General features: G+C 53.4%; 2 protein-coding genes across 2 annotated transcripts in view; one reads left to right on the top strand and one right to left on the bottom strand.

The window, feature by feature from the left end:
• The first annotated feature begins 1281 nt into the window (after positions 1-1281).
• On the top strand, positions 1282-5908 carry MPG (N-methylpurine DNA glycosylase). Its single transcript, XM_015811950.1, has 6 exons — positions 1282-1453; positions 3912-4095; positions 4226-4395; positions 4637-4800; positions 5007-5211; positions 5464-5908. Exons 1-6 carry the CDS (start codon positions 1282-1284, stop codon positions 5856-5858), a joined length of 1290 nt encoding a protein of 429 aa, XP_015667436.1. The 3' UTR covers positions 5859-5908.
• An 8-nt stretch (positions 5909-5916) lies between these two features.
• NPRL3 (NPR3 like, GATOR1 complex subunit) overlaps positions 5917-15028 on the bottom strand; it is a 13856-nt gene continuing 4744 nt past the window's right edge. Inside the window, exons 3-13 of the mRNA XM_015811962.1 lie at positions 14276-14405; positions 13144-13218; positions 12004-12157; positions 11524-11605; positions 10357-10494; positions 9227-9383; positions 8528-8634; positions 8234-8363; positions 7899-8121; positions 6966-7158; positions 5917-6727 (exon numbers count right to left, since the gene is read on the bottom strand). Coding sequence (XP_015667448.1) covers positions 6562-6727; positions 6966-7158; positions 7899-8121; positions 8234-8363; positions 8528-8634; positions 9227-9383; positions 10357-10494; positions 11524-11605; positions 12004-12157; positions 13144-13218; positions 14276-14405 — 1555 coding nt within the window. The 3' untranslated portion in view covers positions 5917-6561. The remainder of the gene's footprint in view (positions 6728-6965; positions 7159-7898; positions 8122-8233; positions 8364-8527; positions 8635-9226; positions 9384-10356; positions 10495-11523; positions 11606-12003; positions 12158-13143; positions 13219-14275; positions 14406-15028) is intronic.

Raw genomic sequence — 15028 nt, 5'->3', positions numbered from 1 at the left:
AACTCCACAGGCTATACTTAGGAAAGAAAGGGGGGAAAGCTTTCAAGGAAAAGGATCAGCCCAGCCACATCAGAGCAAAACCTCCCTTTCGTGGTCCCAGCCCCAACTGGATGCCACAATAGGAAATTCAAGAGATGGGGGGGGGGCGGTTTAGCTTCTCCAGCAACCGGCTGTGCTGCTGTGGGCAGTAGCGCTAAGAGGAAAAGGTCCAATTTGTTCATCTCACCCAGCCGGGCGTGATTGGCTTCCTACAGACTTCTCTGAAAGAATTCAATGTATAGTTGGCTGTGGGGGCTCTGGATGGGGCAGGTCAGGGTGTTCCTGGAGCAGAATTTTCTTCCTTCCCTGCCTGGGTGTGGGGTTCCCATGACCAGTACAGAGAGCTCTGTGCTATTTTCCTGCCTTTGCCTTGGGGGAGAAGCATGGTTTTAAGCCCCATCAAGGCAGATCCCCTCTGTCACCTGGAAACTAAGTAGGAAACTCAGGACCCAGGCAGGGACGGATGAAAATTAGGGGGAAAAACCCTCAGCCACAAGCATTAGCTCTCGGCCTTCGGGTTGGAAGCGTTGAGCCTCCACAGTCCCCTAACAGCCGCCGCCGAGGGAGGCTGTCGCTCTGCAGCTGCTGGGAAAGCCCCCACAGCAAGACCGATAAATGAGGGTTCAGAATCGGGCCGGGAGGAGGCCGCAGCTGGAGCGCCGCTGCACTTTCCAGCCTAGCCGGAACGGCTCCCAATCGGCCTACGGAGCTCGAGCGGCGAGAACCAACCAGGCGAAGGGCGGCGGCGGCGCGCTCTCTCCTTCTGCCCGCCTGTACGGTCGAGCCGAGCCGAGCCCCCAAGTGCCGCCCGTCCTCCGCGCGGCTCGGAGGGGGAAACGGGCCGCAGATACTCCCCGCTAGACGCGGCCAGGACAAGAACCAGCCAGCCGACGGGCTCCCCAGCAGGCGGCCGGGCTTCCTGCCACCGCCGGAGCGCACGCCAGCAGCCGCCGCGTCCTTGGAGGCCGTCCGGGGCGGGAAGCCCGCTGCCCAGGCCGCGCCACCCGCCGCAAACGGGGCAAGGCGGCCGCGGGGCCCGGCGCTGCCCTCCTGCCCCGCCCGAACTCACCGCGGAGCCGGGGCTGCCCACCGCTCCAGCCGGGGCCGTCCAGGGAGCGCTGGCCGGACGGCCATTCAGCGAGGAGGGCCGGCCTCGGCGCAGCCGGCCTGCAGACCAAAGGGCGGCCCGGCGCAGAAGGCGGGCCGGGCCAGGCCGGGCCGGGCGTGACTCAGGCCTCAGGAATGCGCCGGGCGGAGAAGCGGCTCCCTCCGCCCGCCAGCCTCGCCTCCGACCGGCGCCACTGCGGGTGGAAAAGCGCCGAGCTGGAGTTTGGCCGGCCGGGCGGCGAGATGGGCCGGAGCTGCCGGCGGAGCGACCTTCTCCTCGCCCTCCCTGCCTCGGACGCGGCCGCGGGTCGCTACCTGCTACCCTGGGCCTAAGCCGGACCGCCCGCTCGGCGACTCTGCTCAGGAGGCCGCGAAATGCTTTTCGGGGCTTCTCTCGCCTGGACGGCTGCTGGAGGGGGGGGGTCGCGCCTGCTGATCCTTTGGGCCGGAGAAGGAAGCGGAAAAGCCGCCCGGCCCTCTTCCCACTCAGGCGGCGGCCCCGTCCTGCCCTGGAAGAGCTCTTGACAAGAGGCAGCTGGCAGCCAGGCGCTGCGGGGCTCCTGGGGGGCTTTGGCTGGGGGCTGCTGACAGAAAGCCGTGAATCCCCCTTTGTAACCAGTGCTGGCACCGCAGAGAAGGCTGAGCAGCCCAACAACGTGCCCATTGTAGCCATGCTGCCCCTTAAGAGTGTGGGTGGGTGTGCCCCTCCCCATGGGGTGTCCATCCAGGCGGGGAAGGGCAGCATCAGCCTTTCCACCCCTGCTCCTCCCTCTGCAGAGGCTAAATGCTTGGCTTTGGTGGCACTTCATGGCCACCAAGAAGGCAGGACCGCTCTGCTCCGGCCCAGGGCTAGCTGAGTCCTCAAGGCCTCAGAAGCTGCCAGCTTGTCAAGTGAACTCAAGAGGGGCAGAAAGCTGGGTCTGTTTTTGTAAGATGGCAGTGAGGTCCAAAGCAAGAGAGGAGAGCTGGGGGAAAAGGGCTCACACCTGCACGCACACACACACACCCCTTCCCTTTGGGGGAAGCAGCAAAATGCAATGTTCCAAGAGGGCCAAAGAAACTATGAACCACCAGGTAAGGGAAAAAAAATTAGCTTGATGTAGTTGATAACAACACCATTTCCTACACTGCCCCATACCTTTCTCAGGAAAGCCTGAATAATTTACTGAGAAATGAGTAACAATGCCTCACAAAGGCATCAAAGGTCGACCTAGGGCACTCCTAAGAAAAAGAGTTTCCTGCAGTTTGGCATCCTGCAAAATCTGGAATTGAAAAGCCAAGCGACCCCTTGCTTTCCTCTGGCTGGATCCTCTGCTGTTCCGTTTCTTCTGCCTCAGCCTCCCACTTGCACCAGCTACAGGTGGCAATTGCAGTCAGGTCATGTCTGATATGTTTTCATTTTAAAGCTTTGTGACAGTCCATCCTGTCTTTTGCATTCTTAAGGTTTGCCACTACTTCCAATTATTGGTTGATATTTGATAAATTCATTTGATAAATTCATTCAAGCAGCTCCAGCTTCAGTTTGGCTGTAAACTGTAAATACCTGAATATCTCCCAATAGTTCCAGAATGCTTCTAGAGACAAAGGAAGCAGCAGGTGGCCAGCCAAACTATCCCGGGTACATCCCCTTCTCCCCCCTCCCCACTTTGAGAACAGTGGGGCTGATGGGACCAGTGCCTGCTGGGAATTCCTTGGCTGCCAGCAAGGCTAGCCATGAGCCATGGGTTGACATCCTGTACTATTTCCTGCAGCAGGAGATATGGAACCCGACGGGCTCCCTGGCAGAAGCCGGCGGGTCATTTTTAGACATGACTATCAACACCAAACAGTTTCTTGCACCAATGGCAGAGGTTGAGCCTCATGGAGCATGTCTGACCCACGCTGCTACAGATATGGGCCCCTCTCTGTGCAGCAAGCCCAGGCTGTTGGGCCACAGCTTCCTCTGCAGCCGCTGCTGGCTAAGAGCAAATACCCTTAATACTGAGCAGGCGCAGTACTTGGGTCTGCAAAGGGAAATATTCTTGCAAGTGTCCCGTTGTCTTAAATGCTGCAATTCAATTCATTTGATGCACAAATCGCAACCACTGTGCTACTTTCTGGATGAAGAAACCGGAAGGCATCAAGCTGAGGCTGTTTGCCCAAGGATGACAAGAAAGCACAGGGACAGAACACAGTTCTTGGGCCTTGGAGTAGCTTGACCTGGGTAGGAAGAGTTCCCCACTCCCAGATGTTCAAATATGGGTAGGATCTAATGGGAGTTATATTTAGCCTCCTTCTTCCATGTCTTCCAATTTAACTGTCAGCCTCGGCAACAGCTGCTACTCTTCACTGCTTTGAAAGCAGGCAGGCTGTCAGGCGCTGCTGCTTTTCCAAGTTTGCTTCAGCTATTTCTGAGACTGGGTGGTTGGGCTCCCTTCTTTCTTTACAGCAGTCCTGGAAGAAAAAAAAACCAGGTTTTGTACCTGATTGTGCCCTCCAGCCACTCAATTTTCACAGCTGCCCTTTGTAAATGAACAGGCTGCCTGGATGGCATGCCTGCTCCTAGCAAGGCTGTCCTAAGCTCAAATCCAGAGCGGCTACTGCACTGGCAGGGAGACGGAAGGGGTGCTTGCTCCCCAGTTGATTAATTCTTGGGGTGGGCTTGCGCTGGCAGCTGCTGGATCAATTTTGCCTTGGCTGGGGGGTTATTTGGTAGACCATGCTGTGGCTCTGGGTGGGAAGTAGGAAGATTCTGTTCTGAGGACAGACAACACACATATGCCCAGAGAACCACCTCATCCAGCTGCTGGAAGAAAGCTGCTTGCCAAAGACGGAGAAAAGGATCCACCAGCTCTCCAGACTGAACCAGAGTCTTCCTCACTGCAGTGTCCATCATTCTCTGAGCTCACACAGCCCACTTAACCAGGGCATGGCAGCTGCAGCTGCATTCACCGGGCAGATGAGGCTCAGGTGGGTTGTGGAAACCCGGCCTTGGTTTTGTATGTGTTAGTTCAGAAGACAGGGTGTTTCTAGCCAACTACCAGAATGGCTGCTCCTGATGGAAGTGGGCCAAGAGCCTCTCCGGTTGTCAGCCCTTTAGAGAAGGCTCTTGTCGGGTGAACGCAGCCTCGCAGGCACCGGATCCAAAGGGCCTTCGTGACCAAGAGGCCAAGAAACTCCACGAAAGTTCCTCCCGTCCGTTCTTTCCAAAATGTTTCCGGACGCATCGGAAGTGGCGGAACGGGGCGTCCCTGGCTCCCACACGCCCGGGTGAGTCCTCCTGGCGTTTCCCGGGTTCAACCGGCCTCGCACAGCGCTCAGCCGGGCCCCGGGTCGAACTTCAGTTGCCGCAAGGGTCTCCCTGGCAAGGCGTAAAGCCCCCGTCCGGCGTCCGCAAGAACCCGGAGCCGGAACTGCTGCCAGGCGAAACCCGAGCCGAGAGCCGCTCGCTCGGCTAAGGAGGGAGGAGGAGCTCCACCTCGCCGCCTCGCTCGGCTTCCCACTTGCGCAGGCCGGACGCCTCGCGACGCCTCCCAGTCGGCAGCCATGCCCAACACTCCGAGGCCCCTTCCTGCCGAGGGGGCGCGGGAACCCGGCAGCGGCCCGCCGGCCCGCCTGGGCGCCGCCTATTTCGACCAGCCCTGCGTCCGCCTGGCCAAAGCCCTGCTCGGGCAGGTGAGCCCGTCGGCGCGGGGGTGGAGGGAGGTCGGGGCAGCTGCAAGGGCGCCCCTAACCCTCCCACCCTTCCCGCCCAGCCCCAGTCGCTCCCCCGCCTGATCGAAGGGCGTCGTGCGGGCCCCCCGCAGCTCTTCGGCCCTGGCAGTCGGGGGCGGGCCGCGGAGCCCGCTGACGTCCGGGAGTCTCGCACGGCCTTCTTTCAGATTCTGGTTCGGAAACTGCCCGACGGACGGGAGCTGCGGGGACGGATTGTTGAAACGGAAGCCTATTTGGGAGGGGAGGACACCGCTTCGCACTCCAGGGGGGGTCGCCGGACTTCTAGGAACGCAGCCATGTTCATGGGACCTGGCACACTGTACGTGTACCAGATCTACGGGATCTACTTTTGCATGAACGTCTCCAGCCAAGGTAAGCAGGTAGCAGCAGGTTCCGGCGGGAGGCCCCGAACCCCCCCCCCCGCTGCCTCCAGCATCCCCTTCCCACCTTTGGGCCAGGGTGAATGCCCAGCTTCCCCGGAGGCCTCTCGTTTCAGGGGGAGAAAAAGTTCTGCCCTTTGAGTCAGCCCCCCCCCTTTAGTCTGCGTTGCCTTCGTCTGGCCAACCCTTTCCTCCAGAGCCCCCCTTGCTAAGGTTCAGGGCGCCTTCTGCACCTTCTGCACAGGGGAAGGCGCTGCAGTCCTCCTGCGTTCCCTGGAGCCCCTGCAGGGGCTGGAGGCCATGAGAGAGCTGCGCCTGGTCCGGCAGCAGAAAACTCCCCCGCGCCCTCTCAAGGACTGGCAGCTGTGCAACGGGCCCTCCAAACTCTGCCAGGCCCTGGCCATCGATCGAAGCTTTGACCAGCAGGACCTGGGCTGCAACTCTTCCGTGTGGCTGGAGCCTGGCCTGGAAGCCCCCGGAGACCAAGTCCCCATCTGCGCCCCCCGCATTGGCATCAGTGGGGAGTGGGCCCAGAAGCCTTTGCGCTTCTATCTCCAGGGCAACAAGTGTGTGAGCGTCATTGACAAAAACGCTGAGGGGAAACTGCCACGTGATGCCATCCCAGAGAAATGTGTTTAACCTGCAATATTAAGCAGGCATGAATACTGATGCCAACAAAGAAGGACTAGAAATGCCGTTTCAGGTTTATTTATGTAAACATGTTTTGCTCTATTCCAATGAGGGGTCAATGGAGCAAATGCACAATGTAATCAGCAGGAAAGGAAGCGCACGGCCCCAGGCCCACATTGCTAGAACAGCTGCTTCCACTTGATCCTAATGTGACCCCTCCTCGCCCCAAGACAACCCCACGATAATTGGTTAAGTTGGGAGTGCCAGAACAGTATGACTTAAGCAGACATACCAACAGCAGGATGTTTCAGAGCAGTAGTAGGGGGCAGGGTGGGTGGGCTATGAACTTTCACTATCCACCCAGTTTAATGTGAGCATTCAACCTGTGGCAGAAGGGAAGTCATTGGGCACTATTTCACCAAAGGGGCTCATCCTGAGTTCCCCCTATTCTTCCTGCTTTTAAAAGCCAGCTTCTTTCCCGCCTCCACAATTTGGAATTGAAGCTCACGCAGCTGTTCTGCTAAGACCTATTTCTGCAAGCCCTCCTTCCCTCCAAAGAAGGCTGTAGCCCCCAAGGGGACAGAGCGCAAAACGCCACACTGTGACACCTGGAAGAACACTCCTGTAATGTCAAGCAGGATCTGCTTCCTTGGATCTGGGAGCATCTGGCCTCGATGTGGCTTCTTTCTGGCTCCAAGTAAGCCTCCTCCTCTTACTTATGGAGGGACTGAAAGACAGAGATGACGGGATCCTCGTGGCTGGTCACCACCAGCACGCTACGGAACTTGTCAAAGAGCATGAGCAGATGGGAGCGGCGCATGTTCTCGTTGTACATGATCTCCTCCAAGTGATGACGTCCACGGAAATAGTGCAACAGCCTGCAAAGCGGGTGACGGGGGGGGAGAGGCGTGTTTCTGCGCTGCAGCCACAGCACATGGCTACCCACTCATGATTGTGGCCCAAAGCCTGAAATGCCTGCTCCCCAAGTCCCCACACAGAAGAGACAAGCTTGGCCCTGCTATCCAAACACCAGGCTTCCCAGGGCTTCATGAACGCCGTGCAGAGTTCAGGCCGATGGCCCCACTTTGCAACAGCCCACTTTTGCTTCCCGGCTACCTGGCAAACATGCGCAGATCATCTGGATTGTGAGCTGCGGGAACACTGAGAATGGCTTCCCGCTCGTGCTCTGAGAGGCTGGTCAGGAGGTTCTCCGTCATGCGCTTGTTCACGGGAGACTCTCCCCCAGGCAACAGCTCCGCACTGGAGTTGTCCATGCTGGGACTTGTCAGGGTCATGTCATCACTGCTAGCTGTGAACAAACAAGCGTGTGAGCCCCTGCCCTGAAAAGTGGACCCTTTGCAAAAAGGAAGGCCCTATGTGGGAAGAGAGGAGATGAGATCCCCACCATGACGGTTGCCACCTTTTCCTTTCTTGCTATGAAGACGGATGCAGCAGAGGGACTGAAGAGCAAGACAGCTTTCAAAAAACTGTTGGTAAAGCACCAGGACTCAGATTTATATACCGCTTCACAGTGCTTTAGAACCCCTCCCTAGGCGGTTTACAGAGTCAGTATCTTGCCCTAATAATCTGGGTCCTCATTTTACCGACCTTGGAAGGATGGAAGGCTGAGTCAACCTTGAGCCAGGATTGAACTATTGACTGGGCAGAGTCAGCCTACAATATCAAAGCCTGAAAAAGCTATTCCAGACATTGCTATACACACACACACACACACACACACAGCCTTTTAGAAATAAGCAGAAAAAAAAAGATTATTATGACATGAACCTGACTTGGCTATTATGAAACTAGACCTCCATTAGGCATGAAATAGGGTTGGGTGTCTTTGGGCCACTCCCCCTCTCTCAGCCCAAACTCTACAGGGTTGTGGGGAAAATAGGAGGGAGGAGTTACAAACATGTTCATCAGCTTAGTATCAGACTATCTATCTATCATCCTCTTCCTCTCTGTATAGGACTTGAGACCCAGGAGTCAATCACCGTTTCCCTGGCTGGGCTGAGCCCTGGGGAAAAGGGGGCTGCCACTTACTGGGAGAACCAAAACTGAGTGCGCTAGGAGTGCTGAGGCTTCGGCCCCCAACTCGGGAAGGAAAGGACAGCTCTTCTATTCTGGTGCGAAAACCCTCTTCCTCCTCCTCCTCCTCCTCCTCCTCCTCTTCTTCCTTTGGGGGAACCATTAGGCAAGCGTAGCTGTGCAGCTGAATGAGAAGCCGGTGCTGGAGCATCCAGGCCACCATCCGAATGAGATGTGTCTGGGAGAGAAGGAGAGGTCATCAGAGAGGCCAAAGATCTTGGCCATTACAGCATCTTGATCATACTGAGGGTTAAGAAGTTTGGGAGGGAGGATGAAGAGCTGGGACTTGCCTCCTGAATCGCTGGAGCAAGAGGGTCCTTGAGCTCAGACAAAGAAACTGGCCAGGAGAACTTGGACAGAACTGCGGGCAGGTCATGGCCTGGAAACTGAGAGGAGAACTCCTCTGCCAGAGGGGAATAACTGCAGAAGGGAAGGGCAGGAAGTGAGCGGGCTGTCCTCCTCCCTGGCTCCTGCCAGGCCTTGGGTGCCCCGAGTCAGCCGCATCAGCACCTGTTAAGCCTTGGAGACAGGTGCTGATGCACACATCCATCCCTGCAGCAGAAAGAACAAGATGAACAACTCACAGGCAGACACTGGCGTTGGGGGACATCATGTAGACGTTGTTCTCACACAGGGGATAGACCATGAGGGCCTTGCCCCAATAGACCAGATGTGCAGCCAGCTGAAACACCTGCCAAAAAGAGAAAGTGTCTGTTGGGGCAATTCAGCAGCACCTCCAGGTAGGACAGGCTGGGCAGGACCAATGTGGCAGCGAGCTCCCTCTCCAAGGAGAAAGAACAGGTACACTCTCTCCTGCCTATGCAGCTCACATTAAGAAAACCCAGAGCCTGACAGGAGAAAGCTCCCATTCCCCTGCAGCTTTCATTATTAAGAGGGCCCCGAAATCCCAGCTGCCTGGAAGCAGGGGGAGGAGAGACTCGCTGCCCTCACGTTCAGCCTGTGGGCCAATAAGGAAGGGAAGGCAGCCCACTCAGATCCCACAGGGTCTAATCCAGCCGGCTGGCTCTTCTGGTCCTCTTAGAAAGAAGCAAGGTACAAGTAGGCAGAAGGATGCGCTACGCCTAATATAAAGCTGGGCTTTAATGCCTCAGTTGTTGTAGTGGAAAAGATCTTCCCTCCCCCACAACGTTTTTCTTTCCCTGGGAGTTCTCACTGCCTCTTTGGGAGTTAACTTGGCTCCTGTGTTTTGGAAGAGGGGGTCCACCTGTGGTCTGTTATATAGCAGATCTAGCAAAAAGCTTTGGAGTCCCCTCTGAGTTCACCTGGAGCAAGGCCAGGTCAGCATCCTGAGCCAGCTGCTGAAGGTTCTTCACCGCAGAGGTGGTTTTGATCACTCGAACCAGAGCAGGGGAGCAGTCGAGGGGCAGTTCGCTGAGGAGAGACTTCTCATCTTTAAGCAGCAATAAGGCATGGTAAGGCCTGCAAAGAGATGGCAAAATGAGGGGGTGTGTAGGGGTTAGGACAACCTACAATGGCCAAGAAAAAACTACTGGATTAATTTATGCAATGTCTCCACTTCACAAGATAGGACTTAGGATAGGTACAAGAACCTCGGTGAAACAGAAGTAGTGACCGATTCCTCAAAGACTGAATGTGTAATGTGAGAAAAGTGATTTTCATAGGATTTATGAAAAAATCACAATACCTTCAGGGGTAAGATGCATGGCCTATACGTTATATAAATAAATAAATATACAAGTAAATGAATACATTAATAATAATAATAATGATGATGATGATGATGATAAAGTTGGAAGGGACCTCGGAGGTCATCTAGTCCAACCTCCTGCTCAGGCAGGAAACCCTATACCATTTCGGACAAATGGCTTCTAGGTGAATTAGAATGAGACCCTCCCTTACGCCGCACAAGCTGAACATCAGACAATCTATCCTGTTTGGCAGAAATCCTGGGTGTGAGTTTGGTGAACAAATAGCTGAGAAGCTAAATGTTGGTAGACTGCGGTTCAGACTATGTTAGATGTATGAAGTGAAAACATTTTGAGCACTGCCATAAGTAAGAGTATGGAGATGATACCTGCATAATTAAGTAGCTGGTGGTCGAAGAACAAAATGCTTCCTCAAGATTTCCCTTGGAGCTTGCAAGCCATGAGATCATGAAGGAAAATGGGGCAAATAAAGTATGGAAATGAGACAGACAAGGAGGCCATGAATTCTCAGGTCTTGCTTCCAGCTATTCATCTCTCAAAGCTCCGAACATTCTCACCCACAATCACCAAATTTCAGATACAGATTTTCAGCTCCCAGGCAGACTTAGCCTCATCTACGTCCCGAGAGGACTGACTGAGGTAAGAAAAGATTCTAAGCCAAGTTGCACTCAGAAAATAGAGCAAAATAAAATAATAAATGTATTAGCAATAAAACCCTGTCTCACCGAATAGCCTTCAAGCTTCTTTCAATGGCTTCTGGGGGGATGAAACTGGATGCCACATCATGGATTTTATGAGGCAGACAGAAACTCACTTCCAGCCAGTTATTGATCTGTATTTGGACCAACCCTGTTGTGCACAGACTGAAAGGAAAGAGAGAAGCACCAGGAGGTTCAGGGAGCAGCCTTTTTGCATGACACTTACTCAGCCCCCAGGGAACCTGAGCAAAATGTTCTCCAAGGTCCCCTCCACCCTTTACCTTCAACAATTGAGATTTGACTCAATAATACAGTATTCCCTTTTATATAGACACTGCCACCTGCTGGTCACCAAGAAGCTGTGCAAATCAAGTCATACTAACAAGCAGCCCTTTGCCTCAGCCCAGAGGAAGGCTGCTGCCCACCAGGTGGAGCTGAGTAGCTGTCTCAGAGTGGCATCTGGCTGACCTCCCCAGGAAGGCCTTGTCTTTGCCTCCTGTGCTCTGCTGTTGGGCATCAGAAGAGAGGGAAAGCAACAGGCAGGAGCAGGACTAGCCGCAAACCAGCCCAGGGAGGGGAATAAAGCTCACAATGCTTATCTTGGGGGGGGGGAGGAGAGTGCGCTGCCTGCCTCCAGAGAGCTTACAAAGCCTCAAAGGGAAGAGAGAGCCCAGCTTTGTGCAGGTTTCCCTCGCCTCAAGCAAGCAGTGCACTGACAAGCAGAGGAGCCAGAGAACCAGAGAGCGATGGTTTTCAAAAGAAAAGCAGCCAGTTAAATTTAGATAATTCTTGATATTATGAGAAGATGAATTGATCTCTATCTAGTTTAATCTCCCAATTCTAAACTGAGAGGTTGTGTTTCACATAAGCCTTGCCCCAATGGAGAATAAAAGATAAGGGGAAGTCAGCTAAACACCCAACACCCTGAAGGTCTCATTCCAATTACCTTGTGCTTGGGGGGCGGGGCGGGGCGGGGGGGAGCTACAGAATCTGTAACCGTCTTGCAGTGAGTTTCCCCCCTGGGCTCCCCAATGTTGGGATGAGGCTGTCCTCCCCTACTGAAGGGCACTCCTGAACACCATGACAAGGCCTGTGGCTCTGGAAGGAAGCCGCCGGCATGACCTCCAGAGACAGCCATCTTCCAAGAGCTGCTGATGGGGAGGTAGGGGGTGGGGGTGGTAAAGATATTATTACCTGTCGTAAGCCTCTTTAAGGTCTCTGGCCAGCTTGCACTTGGGAAGGATGTGAGGGAAAGGCGACTGAGGGCCATCCCTTGCTGTGGAGCGAAAAAATAGTTTTGGAGCAGCTGAAGCTCCAGAGAACCCAACCGCAGAGCGCCTACCCTCTTCCCAACAATTCATTCTTGGGACATACCTGATGCTGGACTTTATTATTAATCTAATTAATCAAATTTGTATAACTGCCCATCTCACAAAGACTGAAACGTGCTACTTTGTGTCATCCTGGCTAGCAGTTCCAACTGTTGGCTGCACAGCAAAGGTCAACCGGTCTAGCCTGGGCCTTTCAGGGGATCAAGTGAGGGGGGCTAAAACAGCCTGCCTTGGACACTGGCTTTCAACTCAGGAGTCCAGGCTGGCAAACATCCCCTGCAGGAGCCATGTCCTGGAAAGCGGCATCCCAAGTGGACAAGATCGTAAACTGCCTGTGGCTCACTTTCTGACATGGCTGAAACTTCATCTTGAATGGCTAGGATGAGTTTGGCCTCCCTGGTGAGATACTGGCAGCGTCTCTCTTCATGCTGAAGCACAATGGCGATGCGCCGGGAGAGGTTATGCAGGCAGCTGATCACAGAGGGGTCCGCAGTGGCCTGAAAGCAGAAGCAAAAACCGTCCATCGAGGGTGGCCTGGCAGGCCAGATGACCTGGAGGAAGAAGGCACCCACCCGGGGACAACCTGACCCATTCTCTCCCTCCGGCCAGCCAGCAGCGGAAGGCTGCCTCACACTGAAAGCTCCAGGATAACAAGAGCTGCTACTGCAAAATGTGTGAACCAGTGATAGCATCCCTTCAGCTACTCTTATTTGGGCAAAACATCTCAATGACACACACACAGAGACACACGCCAGCATCTCCCCCCCTCCCGGCCTGCCCTTGAGCCCAAACAGTTCCTTCCCATTTAGAGACGTCTTAATGTGAGGACAGGCTCACTGCCCTGGAGCAAACCCTCCTCCAACTCTCGGCCTGAGTCTTGTGGAGCTTTTGGCTAGAACAGGATTTCAGGAGAACCTGACGAAGCACCAACCCACATAACTGACCACACTGCAGAGCCCAGAGAGGCTGCCTAACCACTCTGAAGCAGGGAGAAGGCAGGAGCCCAGCTATTATCAGCCACAGCCAGCTGAACAAACAGGGCCTCAGAGAGTTAGTAGCCCAAGTGGACAACCAGCTGTCCAAGGCCTGTTAAGGGAATGGAATGCAGAGCAGCTGATAACATGTGCCACCCAAAGTCACAAACTATGACTCGGCACTACAAAATGGGCCACATTTCTGCTGAGTCACAGCATGGGGTTAAACTTCAAGCTTCACTGCAACCGTCTCCCTGTTGATAACACCCTGGGCCTTTGCCTGTCCAGCTGCCACTGGCAGATGGGCCCCACCCTGGAGCTAGAGTGCTACTCAGAGCCACAAAGCCGTAGGTCCCGAGAGAAGTCCAAGCTAGCCAAGGCGGGGGAGAGTGATGTCTTTGCCAATAAAGGCCAAAGAGATGACCAGGAAGAGCTGACCCAAGCAAGGGCTCTACAGCTGGTTGTCTCACCAGCACCGTTCGGTAGTATTTCTTTTCAGGCAGTCTTACCCTTAAAGCAAAAACCACATTGAAGAGAATCATGGTGGGCATTTCCCTCTTGGGAGAAGGATCTGTCTTTGATACCTGCACAGCAAAAAAAGGCATTTAGGAAGTGTAAAAGCAAGCAGGTCCAGGAAGGCTGGGTGGGTGAGGCAATGCCCGAAAGGCAGATTTGTTCTTGGTTTGTTGAGATCCAGGGAAGGAGTCCCGTCTCTTGGCCACAGTGAGGTCACCTGGCCTGGAGGAGAACAGGCATAAACTGAAGTGTGTCCAGGTTAAGGAGACCAAAGAGAGGCAGTCTCAGAAAAAGAAGTTCTGTGAGGGCAGGAGCTGAAATCATCCAATGGCTGAAGGATGCTGCGCAGAATACATGCCAAACCTCTTTCCTTGAGGAAGGTCTCAGCAAAAGGCCTGGTTAATGGGTTAACCCAATTCCTTGGATTCGCACAGTACGTTAAACAATGAACTAACCAAACAGAATAAACCACAAAGAACAGCCTATTAAAATATTTGCAATTGCATCTGCTAAATCTTCTACTGATCTAGTTAAGCGTGAACACCAACCATATTTAGACACACAACTGCCACTCCCAGGGGGGATTCAGAAATTAAGTAGCTGGTGCCTGTGAAAACCTGGGCCGATCAAGTAATTCTTATACAGCACATACTTACAAGTGTTTGATTTTTCACTAGAGAATTGCTTCCATGTGGAAACTAAGGATAAATTCATGCACTGTGCCTTGCTAAACGATTGATTTATTATACAATCATCTGTACAGCATGTCAAGGAAATGATGGTTTAATGGGATCTTAAAGCGATATGGGTTCAAAAACAGAGAACCCAAAACCCAAATACTCCCAATATTGAATCTCATTTTACAATGGAGGGTAAAAATTTTCACAGGGAAGATTGGCCACAAAAAGAGCTGAAATGGACCCTTTCCAGTCATCAGCTTCAGCAAGGAATATGGGAAGCAGTGTTTGGGTTTGAGATCCTAGCCGTTGGCCTGCCTTTGGCACAGCTCTTTGATTCTGCAGGTAGTTCCAAGCTGGGAAAGGGGCAAGAGTAGAAATTCAGTAATAATTGGAAAGAGCCTCTAAGTTTCAGCTGCTGCAAAGGTGTTCTGGACCTGTGACATACCTGGCCAAAGGCATGCTGCAGCAGAGTTGGGTGCCCAACAAAACGAATGTTATCAATCTTCAGCTCAAACTTTTTGCCACACATGTCCGATTTAGTAGCCAGAATTGTTGCCAGAATGACATCTGAAAACCTTCAAAGCAGAAGCATAAGAACATAAATAGTATGACTGTGTTTTTGGTGACCTAAAGACATCTCAAAGCCAAATAGCATTTGTATTGAACATTAAATATTATTCTGTAAGCATTGTGGATAAATAAACACTAGGATGCATTTGAATGCCATTTATTTGTCCAAATTGTACATTTAGAATCATCAGAATTACTGAAAAGAAAGCATTGCAGCCAACGATGGGACAGTCATGCAACTCTCAGAAAGAAGTGAAGAGGTTAGAAAGATTTACTTCTGTTGGAGGCAGAGAAGATGTAGCAGTTGAAGCAGATTCCCAAGTATAGGCTGTTCCTGAGCTGGGTCATAAAGGCTCCCAAAGACAAGGAGTCCCTGCTCAGAACAGCAAAAACATTTTCCTCCCCTATTCCCAACCTCTGGTCACTACACTAATGTCATGTAGCCTCTTATCTCTGCGTGATGCTCTGCAGGAAAAGGTGCAGTCTCTGGAATTGGGTATGTCTAGTTTAATGAAGAGAAGGACAAGGGGAGACATGATAGCAGTGTTCCAATATCTCAGGGGCTGCCCCAAAGAAGAGGGAGTCAAGCTATTCTCCAAAGCGCCTGAAGGCAGGAGAAGAAGCAACA

This window comes from Protobothrops mucrosquamatus, unplaced genomic scaffold (assembly GCF_001527695.2).
Source record: "Protobothrops mucrosquamatus isolate PMUCROS unplaced genomic scaffold, P.Mucros_1.0 scaffold60, whole genome shotgun sequence".
Classification (NCBI taxonomy): domain Eukaryota; kingdom Metazoa; phylum Chordata; class Lepidosauria; order Squamata; family Viperidae; genus Protobothrops; species Protobothrops mucrosquamatus.
The sequence above is the reverse complement of the archived record's forward strand: the minus strand, read 5'-3'. Positions and strand labels throughout refer to the sequence as shown.